At 40.0% G+C, this 24,443-nt stretch overlaps 1 protein-coding gene across 1 annotated transcript in view; it reads left to right on the forward strand.

Annotated features, from left to right (window-relative positions):
- b4galnt4a (beta-1,4-N-acetyl-galactosaminyl transferase 4a) overlaps nucleotides 1-24,443 on the forward strand; it is a 127,519-nt gene that overhangs the window by 54,612 nt on the left and 48,464 nt on the right. The window contains exons 3-4 of the mRNA XM_069701857.1: nucleotides 15,496-15,594; nucleotides 24,291-24,386. Of these exons, the coding sequence (XP_069557958.1) occupies nucleotides 15,496-15,594; nucleotides 24,291-24,386 (195 nt within the window). The remainder of the gene's footprint in view (nucleotides 1-15,495; nucleotides 15,595-24,290; nucleotides 24,387-24,443) is intronic.

Here is a 24,443-nt window from a genome sequence, read left to right on the forward strand (position 1 = left end):
GATTCGTTTTGGTGATGAGATGAGAGGTTGGAGAGCGTTTCTGACTGTAATGTTGTGTTCTTTGATAAAGCAGGTTTTGAACCCATACTGCAGAGAAATTACGAGATCTTTATAAAATTGCAAGCGCACCTAAATATTGCATTGCATTTGCATAAATAATTTAATTATCACAATGTTCTGGAGAGACTGCATAATATCATAGTATTTTGCTGAATATAACCTGCTTCACAGTTACAGGTAACAGGGGTGTGATACCATAGAAAACACAGTTTGAGTTGACCTCATCCTCATACTGAAAGGACTTAAGGGACTTTCAAAATGACATATACTGTATGAGCATATGCATCCTCTATAGGACATGTCCTCAAACCCAAATGACAGAATAGCTAATTTGACCATTAGAGAATAACAGCTAGAGGCGTACCCAACCTTTGACTTTTGTAACAATAATAAAACTGTTGTTAATGTGGTCTAACAATCGTTTGGTTAGGGTTAGCCACTAAAAGTACTTGGTTAGATTCAACCACCAAACGTACTTGGAAAGGTTTAGAAAAAGATAATTTTTTGGGTTAAAATAACTACTTTTGTTTATGTACATGATGTACATTCACATTATGCAGGTTTCAATAAGTCAATTTACAATTTTGGATTTACACGGGACACCAAACATCTCCTGAGTGAAAGTCCTGTTATTGATCCATTTAATCAACCCAACCTGCCTTCCTACACAGACTTTGTCCCTTTTTATACATTTGTCACCTAGCTTTGCCTGCTGCTCCCGTCATAATTCATACGACCACTAGAGGTCGTCATAAATGCAGGTCGTTTTACACCCTTCAACAATTGACCAGTGTTGTCATTCGCAAATCGGCTGTTGAGTTTGACCTTCAAAAGCCTTTGCAAGGTGCTCGATGATCAGCGCTCATTTAGGAGCTTCTCCTATCATTCCACACTCATCAGATAATGTATTCCACTTTATGTGCTGCTATAATAGCTTGCATTAAGATTAAACACTAACCATGAAATGGCACTAGATAAAGGAAAGAAGGTGATTATCCTTCTCATCTGGGGTAATGGCCCGACCAAGTAGCCTATTAGTCTAGCTACAGTAGTGGACAGAGCAAGCTGCTGAAGTGCTTTGTTTGGATCTGTTGTTATTGTCAGGATATCAATTCCTTTGAACGTCCTCCTGGATTTATTCTGTCATTAAACAACTCGCTGCCTTGATTTTTCGCACTTGAGCCAGTAGAGGTTTACAGGTGTATCGACACGCGAGTCAATTCTGCTGGTTGGGAGGCACGGATGGATCTGTAGTGGCCATTTCAGACTCTTGTGAGATGGCAGCTGGTGAGAGAAAACCAATTTTTATTGGCTTTTTCAATTTGCGCCTGACCAGACAGGAGCAACATATGTTAATTGCAACCAGTGAATCAATGGTGCAGTTTGAGTGAGTGTCTCTTTGCCTCTGGTGCATGCTTGTTCAAAACTGAAAAAACACATTACATCTCCTGCCAATGTGCAAGAAGTAAAGATGTGTTTAGATTATCAGGGAGTGACACTATGAGACATCTTTTGTATTCAAGTTCATTCTTATCTCATTATACACATTACAAGTGAGACAGAGTGCATTTTATGATTTACAATGGTTACAGAGGAGGTTTTGTTTGGGACAAGTGGGACCAATATTTGTGAAAAGAAAACACTCTGCATGTGCATGAATAACAAATGGTCTAATTTCAAGGTTTTTATATAAAAGCAACCTATTTTCCTTCTCCTTCCTGTGTATCTGTCCTGGATGAGGTCTCAGTAACTAATGAAGCAACTGTGCAGCTCACACTAAACATTAATGAGCCAACATCACTGACAGAATGTTTAATCTACTCCCCACTGCTAACACTGACTAACCAGTTTGGCTTGATATCCGAGGAACAGATGACAAAGAGCTGAAACACTCTGCAAAACTTCTCCAGTCAGTTAAATCCATGCAGCCAATTTTTCACCAGATGGCTGTTAAAAGTTCTTACCACAGCCTGTAGGCTTTGACATGTCTCCATCATCTCACATCTGTTTCGCACTTTTTTCCCTCTGCTGTTTTCTGCACTCACCAGAAGTTGAGTGGTTGCCTTGAAAAATGCAATTTTGCTTCTCTTTTCTCAAAATCGTGTCTGCATTTCTTCCTACTCAGAGTACCTATTTCGTTTCACAGCTTTAGTTGGCAGACAGTATCTTTACTGAACATATAGAGGTGCCAGACTGCCAGCGTGTCACTAAATCAAGAAGAAGCCATATAATGATGGGTTGCTGTATTGATAGTTTTTCACATCTCTCTCTGTCTCTCAGAACTGTTTGTATGCAGCAGGTCTCCCTCTTAAGGTCAAGATTCATCAGAAGAATTTATGTTGCTGTAATTAAACAGGTGCCTGATTTATGAGAATAAACTGTTTATGTAAGGGTTTATGTGCTATTTTCAGAAAAAGTGGTGAAAGGGATTAAATGGAAATTGGCAAACATCTAATGAAAGATAACGAGCCAAATATTTAGGATAATTTATGATGAAAATTAATTGCTAGAATTAGAGCCAATACTTTTTTAAAAATTTTTTTTTTTAACTTTTTGCACCATTACTAATATTAGGGGGAACAAAATACAGTCCTCATATATCTTCAGAAATATGGTTGTTAAAACACTTCTTTGTGACAAAGATAGGTAAGAGAGGCTGAATATTTTATAGTTTAACGATAAACCTTTTTTCCAAAATGACATCAGTGCACTGAAACACTGAACATTATTCGGAATGTAACAATTCCAAATGACCATAAATTGTTAAAAAAGTACAGAGGCATATTTTTCTGCATAATGTTCGTCATATCAGAAAACATATCTGACGATACATGTCTGAGATTTGCCAGTATCCGCTGATAAATCAGTCAGGCTGTGGCCAGACCAGCAAAGGTAAAAAAAAAAGTTCAATTGTCTCAGATTGTTCCCCATTTTTCCATCTCACAAACTTCACTATTGAGTAAGTGGTTGTAGCAAAAAACCTTCAAGAAGATTGGACCATTCTACGTGACTGTTTTGGGAAATCTAGGACGAGGAACTGAAACGAAAAACTGCATGCTTTGGCTCTTTCATGTGGAAAAACTACAATTTTTCCACAGAAAAATATGGTTTCATTTTTGTTACATCTGGAACCATAAAGGAGCAACTGTATAATCTGCATGACCCCATGATACTACACGCAGAATTGTACAGCTGTATTCAGCCAGAGATTAAGAGAAGTTTGACATGGATGTGATGGACGGGATAACAAGAAGAAGTGGTGAGACCAACAAAGTGTGATTGAGAGAGTTGACCTTGAGTGACCACTGTATCACAGCCAATCATTGTCCTCCTCCAGCACAGGTAACTCTGCAGCAATTCAACACAAGTTCAAGATGCTATAATTGTTTTGTGTGTGGACGATTGACAGCAGAAAACAGAACATATATCACACCTTGACAGTATAATATTAATCATACAGTTTATCACCGACCAAATGCTCTCTCTTTTTGTGTGTGCTGTTTGAGTGAGCGGTATCATATGGTGTGTGGGTTTCCTGATGTGTCTTTATACAGTAATACAGGTTCCGGTATATACTAATACAGTATGTGTCATCTCTGATCTGACAAGATACACGCAGGTAGATGAAATTACAACCCACACACCTGTTTCACATCGATGGGGATCCAGAACAATGTGGGTGTGCTGTAAATAGTGGCGTCTGCAGCGTCCTGGAATGAGCTATAAATTACCTCTCCGCCTCCCTCCTGGTGTCCAGAGATGGGACGGATGGACAGGTGGATGGAAGGATGGATAAAAAGCATAAGTGAGGATGGGAAAAGGGACCGAGCGAGAATGAGGTCTGAGGTGCACAAACAGAGCCCGAGGACAAATAAGCAGCTCGGGACTGTGGGTGTACGGGCGAGAGAAAAACAGTGACGGTCTGTGATGAAGATTCATAGTTCTTTTCTTGCTGCGATCCATTTCCACTAAAATGCGCAGACAACATTGAATACCCATGCCACCAAGTTGGTTGTGAGTTTTCTGTGTGGGTGCTAAAATAGAGCCGATGTCAGAGAGGTTAGAGGTAGAATGATGAAATGTGAAAGTGGGACTAAAAAAACAAAACATGTCAAAACAGTGCAGAGGAGATAAAAGGTGCCATTCATAGTGGACAACATTCCAGATACTATAATTCTCTCTCTTTTTTTTAATGTACAAAAGGCATGATTCACACTATACAGACTGTCTGTGAAATTTCACTAGGGAATTTTGGTATGTGATTCAAGACAGCAGCCATTCACTGTCTGGATGGACCACACTCCCGTCATTATCAGAACTACTATGTGCAGCATATTAGAAAAGTTTCATAGTGTTCTCTCTGGTAGTGTTACCAGAAACTATTTTGACATTTTCATTGTTGGTGTGTTAGAAATTTTCTTATTTTTAGGGCTTGGAGCCAAATGTTTCCACACTTTGAACATGTAACCCAGGGAAGACAAACATGTCATGGTATTTGACTGCTGTGAAATAAATAAATGCTCACCGATGTAGTGAAGTCTTTCTGTCAGGCGAGCTGTATAATTTTCTGAATAAAGTTGCATAAATGTGATTTCCGTTCAAGAGTTTACAGCTTGATGTGAAAGAGCACATTGCTGTGAAGTGGCTCTCGGGCTGTTGTGGGCTGACAGGGACATTAAACACAAAGCAGCAGGGGCAATTTTAATTACTCTTTGTCTGTCTTTTTGTCATGGTGACAAACTGTAATGAGGGATGTTTGCAGATGACAGTGCAACATGGAGGCAAATGAAGGGGAGTGAAAGTGAGGCATTTTTTTTTGACAGAGACGGTGGAGACCAGACCAACAGGTGCATGTGAGAACAGGTGTGCAGCTGATGAAGTGTGCTGTGGAGGAGAGAGTTGAAGAGACATTAGTTTTGACACAGTTTATTAACCGGAGGCCTCCTCCTCAAAGTCATGTCTGTCCTGTCAGGTTGAGTTGCACTGACAGGACTATAGAGGGAGAGGGGGCTTCACGAAGTGAGAGAAGCGTAAGAGAGCAGTATCAGGAGTCGAGCAGAGTTTTAAAATACCAACACATCTTAGGTCAAAGATGTCTGCCATCTGAAACAGGCCCAAATATACATGCATGAAATCCAGGAATGGATGCTGAACTACGTAAGCCCGGTTTTCTTTGAGATGAAAGATTGGGTTTTAAAATCTCTCTGGGCCTCGGGGTGATGGCAAAATTTAAAAGGAAGGAAACGAGAGGGCGGAGGAGGATGAAAAGAAAAAAAGGAACAAGGCAAAAGTCATCCCTTGTTGCCACAGGCTTTGCTGACACATCCCTGTGTTTTTTTTAAGTGAGGTAGAACTGAAGTACGCTGTGACCACAAGCTCCTCTCAGGTCTGCCTATCTCCCATTTTCCAAATTAAAAGAACTAAAACAAAGCAAAGTCAAACAAATAAAAGCCTTCTATTTAACCTTTTTGTTTTTGTTTGCTTATTTTCATAACAGATTTTGTGCTGCCTATATTGGAACTTTTTCTTGTGTGCTAAAGGTATCAAACTATTTTTCTATTAAGCCTCTTTGAGTCACGATATATAAAAATCGGTCTTTAGCATGGATGGAAAAGCTAACAGTAGGGTTTGCTCTAATGGGTTGTTACTCTGCTGCCATTAATCTTAGTTAGTTTTGGCCTGAACCAGGTCTTTAAGGAGACTTGAAATTGAGTGCTTGGCAAACATAAAGAGCCTTGTAAAGAGATTATGTAAGAAGTGGTCCTTCATATATCTAGTCAGGGACAGGCTGAATTTGTATTAAGCTTTCATTTAGCTTTCACTGGACTTGGGGGAGGGGGGGGAAGTTAAATCACATTACAATTAAGAGTATTCCTCACTAGAAATGGGAGAGAGAAAAGAGCCAAGGAAGAAGGATGAAGGGAGGAAAAGGAGGACAGAGTTAGGGAGTGCTGGTCAGCAGAAATGTCAGTAGCTGAAATCGGCCAGGCAGTAAATAACCGCCATATCACAGATACTGCATGTGAAATGTGCTGCAACACGCATTACACACTCAATATGTCTTGTTAGCTCTGTGTTCCAGATTTAGGTCGACTTTGTGTTTGTGTATCAGCAGGACTTAATTACATAGATGGGTATAATCACACAGCTGTGTTAAGTATGCATCCCATAGTCCTACATCCGTCATTAGAATTTTTCCTTCTTTGAAACCATGAAATGCTGTCAAAATGTCCATTTATTCTTGTCGATTTGGTGACATTTTAATCCTTAAGTTGGCTTTCTGCTCACTACAGAGGAGATAAAGCTATGGGTGGTAATAGTCAGTTGACAACAGCTGTAACTGCTGCACAGTGCCATCATGCACTTTTCCCATTGTGTCCCAGACTGAAAGCACAACCACAACAGTGGCACCGCTACGTTGAACTCTGCCTGACACCTCTCAGCTTTTTCACGTTTTAAATACAGGTGGAAATAATGTCTCCTTTTTATTCAGATGCTATTAGGTTTGAACTGGCAACTGTGCCTACTTTCATTTGGGTTTTTGATGCACCGTTGTTGCACAGATGAACAGTATTTGATATTAATTTTTGTCTAATTAGAAGTTTGTAATGAAAAAAGCATAAATTTATTAAATTCATGTCTTTGTTCTTGTTGTAAGCTATTTGACTTGAGCCATATTGTTCAAACTCATTTTGTGATGGTGCATGAGTGTCAGCCCTTTTTATTGTCCTTAACATATTCAGAGCAGGAAGTAGACCTCCCTTATGAGATTGTTTCTATCAGTGTATTTACTCAGTTGGGATAAGATAAGGAGATGTATGTATTGATTGTAGGCATAGCAAACCTCTGCACAATCTCCATAATAGTAGCTGGTTCATCTTTTTGTGTTGTCTTAACTTAGGATAACAGATAATAAAGATGCAACCACCACCCAAGGGTGTTGTTGTTAGCTTATTGATCCCATCTTATTATAATGGAGGGTAAATGTACATATGCATGCGTATATGCGTACAGTATGTAGTAAACACATACTGCAAGAAAGGGTATATTGATGCAGACACAAAAACAGTTTTTAAAATAATCATAATTAATGACCTTTGAGTCCATCTGCCAATGTATTTCATTGTCACTTATGCCATTAGTTCTGCATTGGTATGGAGTAAGAGCAGGAAGGACGTGTGCATAAGCAGTAATAATTATAATTTTTATTTAAAGAGCACTTTTCTAAACTCACATTTAGAAGTGCTTCACACAACCATCAAAATAAGCAGACCATAACATCAAGTAAAGCAATGACCATACAAAATAACAAGCTAATAAAGCAAACGGAGTATAATACTTTTATGAAGGGGGATTTTATCAACCAAATAAAACCGGATCAATAAATGTCTAGTAAAATCACGGAAGGCTCTTCAGTGAAAGTGAGTACACTCTTGAAATGAGAAGCTAGAATTGCTGTCTTTAGCAGAAATGAGTACTTTTTGTAGGTATTCTTCAATATTATCCACCAGTCTCTGACATCAGCTCTCTGAAAATTTTCACCACTCTTCCATGCAAAATTTAGGACTTTTTTGCAAGTACCACATGATTTGAAACAGCCAATTTTTTTTATTATTTTTCTTTCACTGACTTGGCCATTTCAGAACCCTCCATTTCTGTGATATAGAGCTGTATATGTGTGTGGCATGAATGGAGAGTTACCTCATGTCTCACCCTGGGTTTTAGGCCAGGGGAGCTGTTCAGTGTGAAGTGGGAGGAGGGCATATTTTAATATCTTCATGCTTTGATGTCCTACTAGCAGATTCGCTGCAATTTTGGGTGCTGTGTGTGATAAACACACAGTTCGATGCACAAATTCTCAACACACACAGATACGAAGAAAGGAACCAACGAAGAGAGAAAAGCACTTTTACTGTGAGTTTGGTCATTATATTTTTAGATGCTAACCACCTCAGGAAATTGGCCCGTTCAATCATTGTCAGGCCCGTCACAATCTGCCTCTGTAAAAATAGCATGTTATACCAGCAGAACATCAGACCCTCAGATGTAAACATATCAATGCACAAATTTGTAGACATACAAACAGAATATAACACAGAATTCTACAAACAAACAGCAGCTGCAGGAAAGAAAATAACTGCTGTATTAAAACTTGCAGAAAACCCTCATCCATTGTTACATCTCATCTGGATTACTGTAATACAATCCTAATTGGATCGCCCAATGAAGTCTTGGAAAGACTCCAGAACTAAAAACCCTGGTGGCACATAACCTTCACCCAAGAACTACTGACTCCCTATCAAGTTTCATTCCACATTTAAAGTTCCACTTCTCTCCCACGAATGTCTTCATAACTTGGCTCCTAAATACCTCAGTGATCTCTTCCAACCCCCCTGTTTCACTGTATGCTCCTTAGATAAAGGCTGCATGTGTGGGACAGAGTATTCAGTGCTGCTGCTCTTAAAATCTAGAACTAAACAACTGGGTTATTATTGCATATATAAATCACCTGTTATATGGGTATATATTAAAAATATAGGAATAACATTTAATCATCCTGTGAAGGAATTTTCATTCGTCATTGGGTCTTCCTGTTCTATCAGTCAGGTTTTTCTGTCGTACTGCTGTTACCCTTTAAAATCATGTACTGTTGCATGTAATATTTATACAATTTGGACATGCTACTTCATCATAATGTGCCTTGAACTCTGACCCTGTTGCTTATATCCGTTGCGATCTGTAGTCCGACATTTGATAAATAAAAAGAAAAAGGATCTTCTTCTTGCCAAAAAATGTTTGTAAATCTTTTAGCAAAATTTGCAATATACATGTTGCACCAATACTGTAAAGATCCTTGTGTCCTTTGAGTGTTGCCAACCTGTTCTTTGGTTTGTTTGACCATCTCTGTCTAAGACCATCTTAGTTTCTCTGGAGCAGGCTCTTTGTTGATTAGGTCAGACTAAGCACCAACGGGCCAGGAATGATTGGCAGTTGACCGTTTGCTTATTCTGTTTGCCAGCTGCCCCGTGTCACACACCGTCAGTAGTCATCAGCCTGGGCAGGAAAGTCAGGCCCAATATTGGTTTATTCCTCCTGCAAACCACACTATCATTGAAAATGTATGGAGTATTGCATTATGTTGCCCAGGCTGTAAAAGCTCGACCTAAGGCTGGATTCTGGTTCAGATGCTGGCTTTTTCTCTTTACTCTCTGCATCTGCTCTCGGTCACCTTCCAACCATTTATCCTTTTCCACTAATCTGACTTCAATCTCTACTTACATTGAATTTATAATGATCAAAGTCACCTTTAACTGTCTTTCCACTGAGTATTTTTCCTAAGGCGGTACTGAAGCGCAGCTCAAGACAGTTTTAATTACAGTGCAAACATTACAAGCTCTACTCTATAAGAGGGCTTCAACTTTGCCTGTTCTCTCTCCACCACTCAACCTAATGTCCTCAATCAGTCATACAAATAGTGTCATATGTTTCTAATGCATTTGAGGCATCGATAATGCTGCAGCCACTGATCCATTTTTATATTCCATAACATGTATTATATATTTTTTTGCATTGCTCAAAAATTCATTTTTTCACTCATAAGTAATAACACAAATCTGCCAAAATTTTTTTTGCTCTTTAAATAGTTTAAAGTTAGTTTTCATATCAAATGCAGCATCCAGCTCTTTGTGTACAATGTATTTGATCATAAATCAGCTTTTTTTACAAATTTATTTAAAAACAGCAGCCTGAGACAATAAATTCAGATTTTATATTATAGGACATGAGTGTCTTCAGGCCACTGCTGATCCTGAGAGAAACTTTTTTCGTCACAGTCATTGCGCTCACTCTATATCTCTGCTGTATTGATGTGGACTCACTCAATACAGTATGTGCTGTTTGCACATGTCGTTGTGAACACATTTAGAAGCATGGGTGCACACATACAGTCCATTTAAAGTATGATCCTATGTTTTTAGTGCATTAGAACAAATGCACAAACATACTCATCATCATCATCACAGTAAAATTACTGCTCTATGAGAACCCTAGCTCACATAATACTAGCTCACCCTCTCTCCTTTCTCTCTCAACTGGTGCAGTTTTTCTTCTCCCCATCCGTCCATCTCTCCCCTCTCCTCCCGCTCTCCCCTCCTTCTTCTCCTTTGTGTCTTATTGTCTCCCTGCTGTACTCATCTCTGCACCATTAATCTTCCAACCAATGAATTGGAGCTCCTGACTCTATCACTCCTATTATCGACTGCAGCCGTCCCTTATTTATGTTCCATTTTTCTCCCTCTCTTCCTCACTCTGCCTTTCTACTGTTGTTCCATTGACCGGCATGTAATTTCTTACATGAATAATGCAAGCAGTGAGACAAAAATAGTTGCACTCCTTCGGTCTCTTGGTTTGGCTTTGTTCTGCAATAGTTTAACTGAATGCGTTTGGGCTAATTTCTATGCAGCAGTGCCAGCTACTTTGTTAAAAGGAATAGGGATTTGGTTGTAAAGGTATTGGGGCTCCCAAAGCATGCATTCTTACTGAAATAGACTGGAAGAGCTGATTGTGAGATCAGGGTGCAGATTTATTCAACTTCTCAGCGCTCATGAGTACTGATCCAGGATCACTGAGGTGGCTCCCACGACAATGCTATTCATTAACTAACACTCAGAGCAGCCACACTAACAAATGGCAGTCTGCAGGCAAACATTTGATTTCAGTATCCAGCAGTGCTGTGCCAATGTACGACAGTATGTAGGACAGTGTATTTCGAAGTGGCCATCTTTCATCAGGTAGCTTTCCCAACTTTACAAAACAATGGGTATTAGAAAAGTTATCAAATAATCTTTGATTAGAAAAAAATGTACAACTTTGCGGGCATTAATTTCTATTCACACCTGTACAGGAAGTAGAGAATTTGATTGAAGGCAGTCATGTCTCTGACTGTGCTAATTTGCTGTGTTTCAAATACCATGGCAACTACAGCAGTCAAAGCATTGTACTGTACTGATGTGAGCAATATTGACTCACATTTCTATGTTAATCGACTCATTTAATTTTTTTCTCCCTTAAACTTCTGAAGAGAAGAGACACTGAATCAGAATGAATGAGGAAAAAAGCATGAACCGTGTTGTGTATTCAATCTGTTTCATACAGGTTTGAGCTTGTGTTGCCATGGCGCTTAGTGAAGGATCAGGTATGGGTCACACCGAAGGCCTTTCAGATAATCACCTTGATTCTTGTAGTGATAATATTTGTCTAAGCACATGCATAAACACACTTTTGTGTCGGTGATTCAGTCATTTTCTTCTATACATTCCTCTTGGCTTGGTGGCATAATTGTCCTCCAAGGTCTAATGATGAGAAATATTTCATGTACTTATTTGACTAACTTGCCTTGCAGAGCATTTTGAAAGGGGCTTTTGTCATTGTTCCTTGCACTGCTTTCTTAGCTACTTATAGATCTTAAAATGTGAGCATGTGAATCACTTCAACATTCCTGCTTGCACGTATCAGCTCATCTTTCCTTCAATGCCACAATGGTTAAATGAGACTTCAGTTCCGTTTCCTTATTCAGAATCATGCTGTACATTCCAAACAAAGCACTAACATGATAAGAATCCCATTCAATTCAAACCAATCCACTCACTTGCATTTCCTTTTTTTGAATTACATGTTTTAAATTTGTGCAATTCCGATGGTAACGTTAACCTTTGGTAAAATGAGGAACGCTTACTTGTAACTTTGTCACTACTCTACACTACTACAGTCTTCAGAGGGTTGTATAAATGTCTGAGTGGCAGTGGAAAGCCTCGCTGTGGACATGAAAATTTGCCTCCGTCCCTATTTGAAGCTAGTACTAGATAAGTGTTATTTATTTTAATAAAACATCTTGGTGTTGTTTTTTTTCCCCCTTTATGTGTCGCTGTGGTGTAGAGAAACAGCACATTTATGGTTCATAGAGTATCCTGAGAATTGCGAACTGAAAATCCATCTCTTCAGCTGCAGTCACATCACATACAGACCCACAGTGAGTGTGTAAAACTGCATAAAGCTTTGTGGTGCTGCTCTGAAACCAAGCAGACAGTGGTCTGTTTGGTGTGTTCAGTAAAGAGAGGTGGAAAAGGGAGCCTAGCAGTCTGCAGTTGCTGGATGGATTTCTGAGGACTAGACTGGCACTGAACATTACTATCAAACTTACTTATTACTATTACTATCAAGCCCTCTGAGCTGAGCTCATTCTTACAGGTAATCATATTGGGTGAGAGTGGAAAGACAGATTTGTGAAACGATCCCTCAGTCCCCTGCTTCCCTCTCTGTTTCTGACACACCCTCCTTGCAAATGCTAGAGCTTGTTTGTGTTTAATAAAGCAGATTAATTAAGATCATTGGTATTTATTGTATAGAATGTGCATTTTCTTTTAATTATTATATTTAATATTTTTGCCCTGTATATGCTGCTGTCTGTCTATCTATCTATCTATCTATCTATCTATCTATCTATCTATCTATCTATCTATCTATCTATCTATCTATCTATCTATCTATCTATCTATCTATCTATCTATCTATCTATCTATCTATCTATCTATCTATCTATCTATCTATCTATCTATCTATCTATCTATCTATCTATCTATCTATCTATCTATCTATCTATCTATCTATCTATCTATCTATCTATCTATCTATCTATCTATCTATCTATCTATCTATCTATCTATCTATCTATCTATCTATCTATCTATCTATCTATCTATTTATTTATTCATTCTAGGACACTGCGCCCAGCTGTTTCATCCATTTGTTGTCATCCATTTGAACTGCTCTGTGTCAACACAGGGAGTCTGGAAGGAAACAAATTGGGGGCTAGCACCCACTACAGTGAGGTGTTTGACTGGTGGGATGGATGTATTTCAGTGACATAATCTCACTGATGGGGCAATGAAACTATCACTCAATCCTTTTGAGATTAACAAGTCTTGCCATGCATGTTCATACCTGCAACAACTTAGTTTAGCTGTAATTAATTGCTGCTCTCTTTCACTCTTTATGTCTCTGACACATCGCTCCTACAGCAGATGAATGTGCACCGTGTAATAGATCATTTGTCATGCTCTTTGAGTAAAAGTCAAAAAGGTAAATATCATTGTAAACATATGATAAATAGGCAGTCTCATCAGTGTGATTGATATTCCCCGTTTTGCGTTGATGGAATGTTTAATACATAATGCCGTCTGACAGGCCCCGTTAGCATCAGCTTTAATTATCAGTAAAACATGATAACACACTTCTGGGCCCCGAGCCAGAAAAATTTAGATCTGCTTATGAGTTAGAGAGTGTAACTCTGAAATAATGAGTCCTACAGAATGTTTTAAGTACTTACAACGCTGTAAGTAATGACAACATCTGGTTGAGGTGTAAAGTCAATAAACACTATAGAGGAAAAAGAGATACAGTTGATGAAGGATGTTGTGCAACCTCAGGTCAGTGAGTTAACTGTACCTTTTAGTATTGCATCGATAAGCAGACGTTGGATTGGATCAAGCTGAGGCAGCGTTTTACAAAAGTGGCGTCTGTGTGAAATTTAGTCCCAACTCAAGAAGTGAATTGAAGTTTGTTCTTTCAGGGTCATGTATTATTTCTAAAACATTGTCTCTTTAAATTACAATCAGTAACCACAGAAAACAAAGTCCTTTACCTCCATGGATAATCTTTAATCATCACTCAAACAGCCATTGCACCTGTTTCAACAGTGAAAGCTGAATAGCTGGCAAGGCAAATACCTGTCAGGAACAAAAAGCTCTTGGCTCCTGGTTATCTCACAGTAAGCGCACAGTGACAGTGAGGCAGTCCAAGGTCCAAACCTTAATTTAAGACATCGCAACATGAAGGTTTGCAGTTTTTTATGACAGGAAAAACACCACTTCAAACATAAAGTACTCGGATGGTGCAAAGTGTCAACAAAACAGTCAATAAGCTGTATTGAGTTACACTCAAACTTTATAAAGATGCTCAATTCCATTCAAAATGTGTAGAAACTTGATTAGCACCACTAGTACATTCTCAAAATAGGCCAAAATATGGAGTGATGTGGAAATTGTTAATACTTGAAGATGAGTCTATTAAATAGTCAACTGAAGTCCTGAATTTAAAATAGAATAATAGCTTCATTGAAGACTGACCAGTGAAGAACTGTTAGTTAGCTTAAATTTGCATTATATTGTTGTACCATCATTTGCTATAAAGCGGATAATATATTCTAAATTACACCATTTATATATACTTTTCAACAAATGTGTCAAAAATATATTGTTGCTGCAGGCGTTGAGATCTAGTTTCCAAGTGTTCAAACAACTTGTGATTCATCTGAGCTTTGTTTTCTACTGACCGCTGAGTCCTGTCTCATGCTTTTTCATTCTTATGCTGTCTTTGTTTTGTGCAAGACACCAGATGATGCAATACGAATGTTGCTTCCTTCATTTAGTAGATGTGATTGTGTGTGTGTTTGTGTGTGTGAGACAGAGAGAGACAAAGCTAGTCTGTTTGTGAGTCTTTTGGTACGCACAAACATCAGGCACTTCACACTCCTCTGGTGGCAGACAGGAGGGGAGCCTGTTGTCACATTTCTTCATCATTACCTTCCCTGCCCTCCTTCATCTTTCTCCCTTGGAAGTTAAAAAAGGAATCAAAGACTTGGCATGTGACAGCTCTGGCTCTTTGCTTCTAAAAATGTCGTTTTCCTCCCCTGAATCTTTTGCAAACACTGGTACCTTTACCACAAAAGCCCCTCATTGCAGGGGTGCTCAAAAACCACTCCAGATTGTCTCAGTGGAGGTGGGCCTCTGTTGACATCTTTGCTTAGTGGAGGATGCTTTGCCACTCATTTAGCAGATTTTATCTCCTCATAGCTGGACCAGAACTTGCACTCCTCTCTTTTCTGTCCTGCCTGTCACACCACGTCTTTAACATGAACATGCCTCCGAGCAGGCCGCAGAGAAAGAGCCCTGCAGTGCTCTGGTGGGAGCACCAGGCTAAATCCCAGATCAGGGGGAGAGTTCAGGTTCCCTGGAGAGAAGAGCTTGGCCGGCAGGGTGGATGGTTACAGTATGTTGGACATTGGGGCTTTGGCAAATCAAATGCTAGATTAGGAGTAAACTGTGAAATTCCACAGGGTCTTAATAGTTACATTCTGGGGAAATAAGCCTGTGTTTCCTTTGCCGGCTCTTTCCCAATATGCACGTGTGTGGATGGCATTCACAGCTTTGTGTCATGCAAAATATCGGCTGCTTAATGCTTCCTTGAATCAGAAAAGACTGTGGTTGCAGTTATTGATGTAACGCTACCCTTTCCTTTCATCACTGTTTCTTTTCGGTGACTGAATTTGAACTGAAAGTGGAATAAGTGTGTCCTTTTTTTCTGCTGTATTCTCTCAAGGATGACGAGCCAATCACAGGAGGAGCTGATGGCAGAGCCCATACCCATATTCGGAAGTTCCTCAGCCAGCACCACAAGAAATTACCATGGAAACCAGAGGTAATGCAAACCATTTGATCTCATTTCCTTTATTTTTGTTTATTTTTTCTCAGCTCGCCCGTATCTCTTAATCATCTTCCTTTTAAATCTTTTCTTCCATCTTTCAGGCAGGATTATTATATTAAGGTCCCTCAGTTGCTGTGCTTTTTCGTGTGATTAATCCACTGAACCTGGCAAGGCCACTCACACACACAGCAACGTTCATCAGTGATTAATCTTTGTGTAAATGGTTTATTAATGGCAGTTTTGAGAAATATAATTTAGCTGCAGATGTCTTACTCTCATTTTCTTTCAGTTGTCCTTTTAAGAACAGTTGATGTTTGAGGTAAAATAGAGATTTAGGCATTTTTTTGGTACTGTTATCAAAAGAACAGACTGTACCTCATGTTATTCTGATAAATTATTGTATGAGGATGATAATATTTAATCTAAAGTCATTATCGGGTTTTACTTAAAGGCACCTATGACTGAAGATAACAAGTCGATGTGATTTATCCTACTTTTTCAGCTCATTTACTGATGTGGTTTACACACCCACCGTAACAAAAGGAGCAGCAGACAGGGCAATTAAGGAGTGGATTGGTAATAAGGAAAGCGGCTGTAGATTTTGTAAACTGTTCAGCAAAGTTTAATTAAAGATTTGTGAGTGTGTGTATGTGTGTCTCAAAGCCTAATCTGGAAAATATGATTTATTGGTTGTTCTGTACCTGGGGTAAAGTTTTGACTATCTCTGCTGAACACCACAGTGTGTGGTTCTGGGCAAACGGTACAGAATACACAACGTTTATACACTCATGCATGAGGAAGATAATAGTGCATAATAGTTGCATAAATTATATTCTCAAGTGGATCAGTTTGACTGCAGCGACTGTATTTTGTTTTACAGGATTCTCCATCATGCGCTGCTTTGTGCTCAGATTTCTTGCTGCTTCCACAAAGCACTAGGGATGTAGACTTTTGCACAAGGTAGCACTACAGTGGTGCTGAACACAGTGTGGACCTGATAATGTTACAGTACATGCGGTTTTGTTTCTCCAGACTGTCCTGCGTGAGCTGGTCTCGAGATAGCCTGCCTTTGCCTTCTCTCAGCAACACAGTAAATCATATACAAAATCATCCACTAAGTTATACTGATTATAACACTGAAACACATTCAAACACCCACATTATTTTTTATTTTACTTTATTTTACCACAATAAGCAATGACAGTTACTTTGCTGTACAAGAAAACTGTCATTTTGGCTTAAGTTATGGATTCTATCTGTTTTTTTTCCTTTTCATATTGCCTACAAACATTGGTTGCCTGAATATTTAGCGGCCTGAATTTAAATGTAGACAAGGTTTTTGGCATAATTTGAAACGGTGCCTCTTAAAAAATGAGACATCACATTGATATGAAACAGCAAAGCGAGGACCACAGCCAACCGGGCTATCTGAATCTGGACCATGTAGACTAATTGCACAAATGTAAATGGGCTCCAAGGCTTGATCACAGCAAGCTGCTTTATTATGAACACTCTGTTTGTTTCTGTGCTTTGTGTTTTATCATTTTATGTCAATATTCGGAAGATCACAGGATGCTTTTGCACTCAAAGATATTTCCATGATTTCATTAATTAAACATATATTTTCTTATTTATGGTGTGGATTTTGAAAAAGCAAAGCAGCCTCAGAAGGGAAATACATTTTGAAACATCAAGACCCATTACATTTTACATTGAAGTAGCATCAAAGCTCACTTGTAGAAGTCAACATGGCATTTCTTTAAATCATTTCCAGCTTATTCTTAAAGCAACATGCCATTTAGTTTCTGTGAATATTCTGCAAATCCAGCATAATTCTATCAAACATTTCATACATCTCTTCGTACTTGCATCCTTAAAAAATCCCCTCTTATCTCAGACTTCTGCTACGTCAAGCCAAAGCCAAGTTTGTCTGAGACCACGGAGCGCAGCGGCTCTTCCTCTGCTTTCCTTACCAGCTATCTGTCCCAATTACCAGCATTAACTTGTTTTCTTGGTACACAGCCCAAATGGTAGAGGTCTGAGGGGCCGCTGAGCTGGCACAGTCAAAGGCGTAGACTCAGACTGGCGGAGGTAGAGCGGTGCCATATGCCAGCTGTCACAGACTGGCAGAGGTCGCACGGACATTCAGAGGCATTCTTAAGCCTCATGCACGAAAACTCATGAAAAATAAAAGGAAGCTCACTTTATTTCTTCTAAAGCCTGTACACATGCAGAAGAAAGCATTTGCACATTTTTGAAATGCAGCGCTGTGATCCTGATCCTTAATGAGCATCCCCAGCCAGTGAGCTCATCCAGAGGTGACAGTGGATTAGCATAGACGTACAGCTGTACTTACTCTATCTGTCAAGGACACCAGCACATCAACAGTGCTGACGTGGATGGAGATCAGAGAGCAAGTTGGCCCTCTTTTTTTTTTAAGAGTCAAGCAGTAGCCAGGCATGAAGGGATGAACAGTCATTTGCAGCAAAGCTGACGTGGCTCTGGAGAGAATCAGAGCACATTAAATGATTTGATTTAGTCAAGAGCAGAAAGAAAGAGATTGTAAGAGGGATTAGTGACACTTACATCAGTGTAGACGTTGAGATCAAGGAAACTTTCATGTTTTTTTTTACATGTTACTGTTATACATTAAAGCCACAGAGAGTGCAGATTTAACTTGAATCAAATCATAATCCCAGATGTATTACTACATGGAGGGTGTTAAGCCTGGATTCAGATCTGGTCCGTTTTGCATAGAGAGGACAGGTGGAGGACGACGGCCTCTAAGTTGACTGAGTCACTCAAATGTCTGGTCTTCTGGCTCTTCCTGGAGATGAAAGACTTTTGGCGAGGCAGATTTGGACAGCCCATTATTTACCACTCAAGAGGGAAGTGAGGAAGATATCGTGGCACAACACAGACACATGACTCATAAGGGAGCAGTCGCCACAGCTGTCTCCACACACAGAAACACATGCAGTGACAAGACTGGAAGAGGACCTAGATCTTTGTCTTGTCTCCAATCCCCATCTTCATGCCACAATAATGTGAGGTGAGGATGCAGGAGAGGAGGCCTCCTATATTTGTCCCCACTCACTGCTCCTTTACTCTGTCTGTTTAAAATGCTAAACAAGCCAAATAGGCAAAAAGGAGGCTTCAGTGTGGCTCCTCTTAGTTGCCTCTCATTACAATTGGGTAAATGATTGGCAGCTTGTGGCAGGAGATGAAAAAGATACAGCTCATCTCTCGTCCCTCAGCCATATCCATCCCCTTAATGTTACATCTCTGGCATTACAGAAAATATGTAACTGTGGGACAGATGGCAGATTATTCAAACCCTCATTACAGTAGTTGATGAAGCTGGAACCTAGATCATATGAACCTTGTCCTCCATTTTTTGCTGCTCTCTGTGTGAAATGAGTTCTTATCTCTGCCCATATAATGTTGTCTTTAATGCTGGCTCGATGTGCCTTCTTACTAATCATACTTTCTTTTCTTTCCTAAATGACTACTGGACAGAGAAAGATGACATCAGCTGGGAGAGACTATAAACGCTCTTCATAAATTCAAACGCATTTCAACTCGAACAGTACATTTTAACACAACAGCACCGTTTAACTGCAGTACCGTGTTATGATGTAACAACAATGAGCTTTAATGCCATCTCTCCCATTTGACCTGGGGGACTAAGCAGAGTGTGATATTGTATATGCCCCGGTGTGTCTGTGCCAGGGACACCATGTCTCACTTTTCGTATCCAATAGGGATTTACAGTGTCAGTTGGTGCGATGGCTCGTCAGTGGGTGTGCCGAGCAGCCATTTGTCAGCGCCTCGCTGCCAGCAGGATCGCAGAAGGCTGCACCAGATTTTGAGAAAGCGAGACGGCCTCCTGGAGGAGAGAGGAGGAGAGGAGAGAGAGAGTCTGGTTTGTACTCTGGTTGATAGTGCGACCAGATGGATGAGAGAGAGGAGCTGTTGGAGAACAGTGGAGATGAAGATACGCTCACAGAGATGTGGAGGATGTGTGTGGTCTGAGGAGGAAGATATGACATATACGACACTCTTTTATTTTGACAATCAGTTGTTTTGTTACTCAGCCTCTTTCCTGCATACCTGCTATTTCCCCTGTCCTGTCTTTTCTAATTTCTGGCCTTACTCTTCATTTTTGACAGATAGCATTAATTGCTTCTCTCTGTCTGCCTCTCCTCACCTCTTAACAGCAGTCGGAGCTGTACGGGTGCTCTGTTCCTGTGAAACTGTGATAGCTTCAAATTGGAATCACCTGGTTTTGTGCTTTATGTGATCCTATGTGTACAGTCTGCTTAGTCTTTCATGTCTTTATTGAACACACCCATTAAACATTCCCAGTGCTGGTGGAAATATGACAACACTTGAATTTAACAACTTCTTTTTCTTCTGAGTAGCTGCAAATAAGGAACATGTTAAGGAAGGTTTTTATTGGGTTTAATTAAATGCTTTTGGTCATTGTCCTGCTGCATAACTCAACCCGTACTGAGCTTCAGCTGGTAGAAACCCTCCCTTTACATGATCCTGTAAGATCACTTGATAAATGTGATGGTGGCAAGCTGTCTAAGCCCAGACCCTTTAAGTTTGTTTTTATTTTTTTTAGACAGCAGCGACTTCCTCTATAACTATTTAGTGATGTGCTCATGAGGAGAGATGTTAACCAGCTCCAGTGATTCCTTTAAGCCTTCAGCTGTTACTCAGAGTTCTTTTTTAGTCTCATTGAGCATTCTGTGTTATGCTTTTAAAGTCATCTTATCTGGCACCCACTTAGAGAGAGTGGCAACAGCACTACATTGTCTCCATTTACAGACAATTTGTCTAATTGTGTGGTGATGAATATCTAAACTCTCTGATTTCTTTATAACCTGTTCCAGAGTAAGTCTTTAAAGATTTATATTTTGCAGGGCATGGTTTACCTTCAGATGTTTTTCATTCGTTTATTAGAAGTAGATGTAACACACACACTTCTATTCTTGAATATTTGAATGATGTATTTAGCATGGATTTAATTTTTAAGATACATTTACATATACATGCAGATAATATGGAAAGTGTTCCCATACTTTTTTTTGGAACTATATGGAACAACTGTTGGTTCAACATATGGACATGGATGAACATAAGTAAGAGGTGGATGAACTCCAGGAAGAACAAATGGATTATGACTAAATAGAGACTGACAGTAATGTACAAAAATGAATTCAGATTTAAAAAATGTTAAGTGGCACAAACTGAAGAAACTAAATGGTCAGGCAGTTTCATATCAGTGTCCACAGTGATGTCTTATACATGATGTCCTATTCATAACAATACTTTATAATATGTTGATAGGTATAATATCTGTTAAGAATGTATTTATTGGGAATTTACTCTTCTTGAATGATAGTAAATATACAAATATATGTTTATATTGATAACCATGTACATTTCTAAAAATCTTTTGCAATGTGTGAACAGAGCAGATTTCCTTAATGTTGATATCTACAAATAGTTTCCAGTGTCATCATGCTGACAGTCAGCATATTGCAGGGAATCTTTCAAGGTTGCACAAGCTGTAAGAAAAGTCCAAAGAAAAAAAAAACGAAGATAGAAATAAACAAATTAAAATGTAACTGTATTTTTTTAAGAATATTGTTTTTTACATTTTAAATAATTTCTGCTGCTGTTTCTGAGCTCTTCTGGAGGGACTACAGCGTCTTGGAAGTATGGGAGTGTTTAGCAATTCAAGACATGTACAAAGCAGTGAGTTAATATATCCACATCAGCACAAGCCTCCCCATTACAGCATGAAAATCCACTATTGAATATACGACACAGGGCTGTACTGCAGTAAAGTAGACTTTGCCTGCAGGCCTTGGCAATTAGCACCAACAAATAGCCACTTTGGACATATGACTCCTGCCTCAGCTCACTACAACTGCCGCACCCAAGCTAAGTGAAACAAGTTACCTCTGACCAAACATTCATTCAGAACAGACACAATCAGTTTGATTGACAGGTAGAGATAGTCCTGCCTTAAGATGGCACAAGTAGAGGGAGCACTGCTTTCTGGACCTGCCTCTGTAGACAAGAATACTGAGCGTGTTTGGTTTGGATCTCAGAACAGAGGACGATAAACAAGAGTAAAAGACGGAAAGACAACAGCAGTCACTCTGTTGCTTCTTTAGCCAAATACTGAATGTGAATATTAGCTGACAAGCTGGAAAAAAGCTGTCGTTTGAAAAGATGGAATCTGCGACAGCACAATCCACGTCCCTGCATGATACGATGACACACACACGCAAGTATATCCAAAAACCCACATGCATGCAAAGTCACCTGTGAACGTGAAAGTGAATCTGTGAGCATCACTTTAACGTATAAAACATGGAAGGAGGAGGGAGACAAAATGAGATAGTATCTGTTGCTATCTCACTTTGTCAGCATGGTAGAGTGACAGCCTACAGCTGAGCTCAGGGAAACCAAAGACAGAGAGTTGAGAAACTGACATCATTCGGCAGCACACAAGCAGAGACGAAGGGATGGAGAGGCAGAAATAGAGAGGTCAGAAGGAAGAAGACAATATTAGGGATAGTGGGACTGAGGGCTGTGAGAGAGGGAAGACAGAAGCAACACTCAGAGAAAAAGTCAAATGAAATACAGGAACAGCATCGAGGAAAGGACTGTTTAGCAGAGTCAGGGAAGCCAAGGGTTAACAGTTGGGTGAGTTTAAGTTAGAGGATGAAGAAAAAACAACTTCTTCCTGCCTGACTCCATATCCAACATCCTGTTGAGGCCAGAGCAGAGACAGAGCTCTGGCATTACCACCACCCACAAAACAGAGCCAATTAAACACAAGTGCCCCCAGCAAAAAGCCCGGCCTCTCCAGGGCTACACAGGGATATGTGTGTGTGAACAATTAGAGACTTTTAAAGCTGCCCGCTTATTGCTATTTGACAAGAGGAGGGGGCAAGGCCGAAAAAGGTTTGCTTTTAAAACCCACAGGAAATCCATTAAAAGCTTTACATAAGGCATATTTACACAGGGACTAGTCCCGTCTGCTAAATCCTTCTAACATCGCCATGTCTCCCCCTCTCTGTCTCTGCCACTCCCTTTTTTAGACATCAAGTGTTCTCGGTCATCTACCTGACTCTTTTGCTTTTCTCTGATTTGATTCTGTCGACCTCACAAATCCCCGTGTCTTACCCCTTCTGTTTCAAATTTGAATGAGTCACTTTGCAAGAGAGCAGAACTAAAATGTGAACTAAAATCAGGAGCCCCACTGCTTTGGAATGACATGTTTTCGAAACAAAATATCTCATGATTAATTCATGAGCAGTAATTGCTGTCAGTGTGCAGGGCACTTTGTTGACCGCGCCGAGTCAGGAGAGAAATGAGAAGGACTACTTCGGGTCAGACCATCTGTTAGAATGCCTGTGTGATTCAGAAAGGAGCATGACACCCTCTGTCAAAGTCTCTCTCCTTTAAATGTAGACACAGATGCAGAGTTGCAGTCAGATAGGTGTTTACCCTGAAAGGCTTGCCTGTCTCACCCCGCTAATCTCTTTGATGAAAGAACAACAGGATATGTGGCTCCGTGTGTTTTGTGTCATGAGGTCACTCTCGCTCTTCTGATTGAATGATTTGACAGCTCCCACTTGTTGCCTATACAGCTGGCAACCACTCTCCACACACAGAAAAGCTACCTTCAACAAAGGAAACAGGGCCAAAGTAGTGAAGCCTGCTTTTGCTTTGATCCAAGCAGAGAACCTCACTGTGCTGTTTCGCAGTCGTTTCGTGAGAGCCAGCGTTCTGCTCAAGCTCTGTGTGATGTTCTAAATATCTGTGGCAGCATTATAGTGGCAGCCTGCTGGGGCTGCCGTCACGCATTAAAGGATGCCATATGTGTGTACAGTACGTGTCTGTACAGTTTGTTGATCATCCCGAGTATGAAAAGTTAAGACTTTGCAGGTCATTAAATCACTGAGACAAGCTCCCAAGGCTTGACATTAGGTTGCACTGTGCATGTGTGAGTTTGTGTGTAAATGTGTAACCATGTCTGAATGTGTATTAAGTCTTCTCAGCCTTGCTGTCTGGAGTTTATTTATTTATTTTTAATGTTGCATGTGACCTAAAACACGTTACTTCCAAACACAGGTCTTTGGAGAGTCATGTCTTCTAATATATGAGCAGACCTTGTGTGTGCGTGCGTGCGCGCCTGGGAGGAAACTACACCCCGAGGCAGTCTGGTTTCACCATCTGTCCTTGCTGTGTCCTGTGATTTCCCTGTGTAATTCAGACAAATGTCAGACTATGGGCAGGGGATAAGCTCTGACAAACTGCTCCAGACATTCTCAGTTCACACTCCCCCCTGATACTCCTGACGAGCTCTCCTGTCGCCTTCCTCTGTTATTCTGGAAAGTGAAAGGCTTCATGCTGCATTCACATGTTTTCACCAAGAATTCCTTTTTTTTCCTGCGTGGCGTAGAGGCAACAGAAATGACATACATTCCAGTACAAATATATTTCCAATGAAACCAGTGCAAATTGAACTCTTGTAAGCAGGATGGCAGCTCCAGCAGCTGAAGTACTGAAGCATATCTCCTATTTAATAGCAAACATGATGCCGTTGTTACTGTGTGCACTAACCCGTGTCCTCTCTGTGTGTGATTGTGTGTTGGCAGTATAAGGGCCAGGCCAACCTTCATGTGTTTGAGGACTGGTGTGGCTCCTCTATAGCCCAACTCAGAAAGAACCTGCACTTCCCTCTCTACCCTCATGTGAGTATTACAGTGAGAGCAGTAAAATGCATTAAAAACTACTATGTCTGTTAGGCT

The sequence above is a fragment of the Brachyistius frenatus genome, unplaced genomic scaffold (assembly GCF_029030835.1).
Source record: "Brachyistius frenatus isolate BFR_SWC_R1_liver_20210118 unplaced genomic scaffold, ASM2903083v1 Contig_39, whole genome shotgun sequence".
In the NCBI taxonomy this organism is placed as follows: Eukaryota; Metazoa; Chordata; class Actinopteri; family Embiotocidae; genus Brachyistius; species Brachyistius frenatus.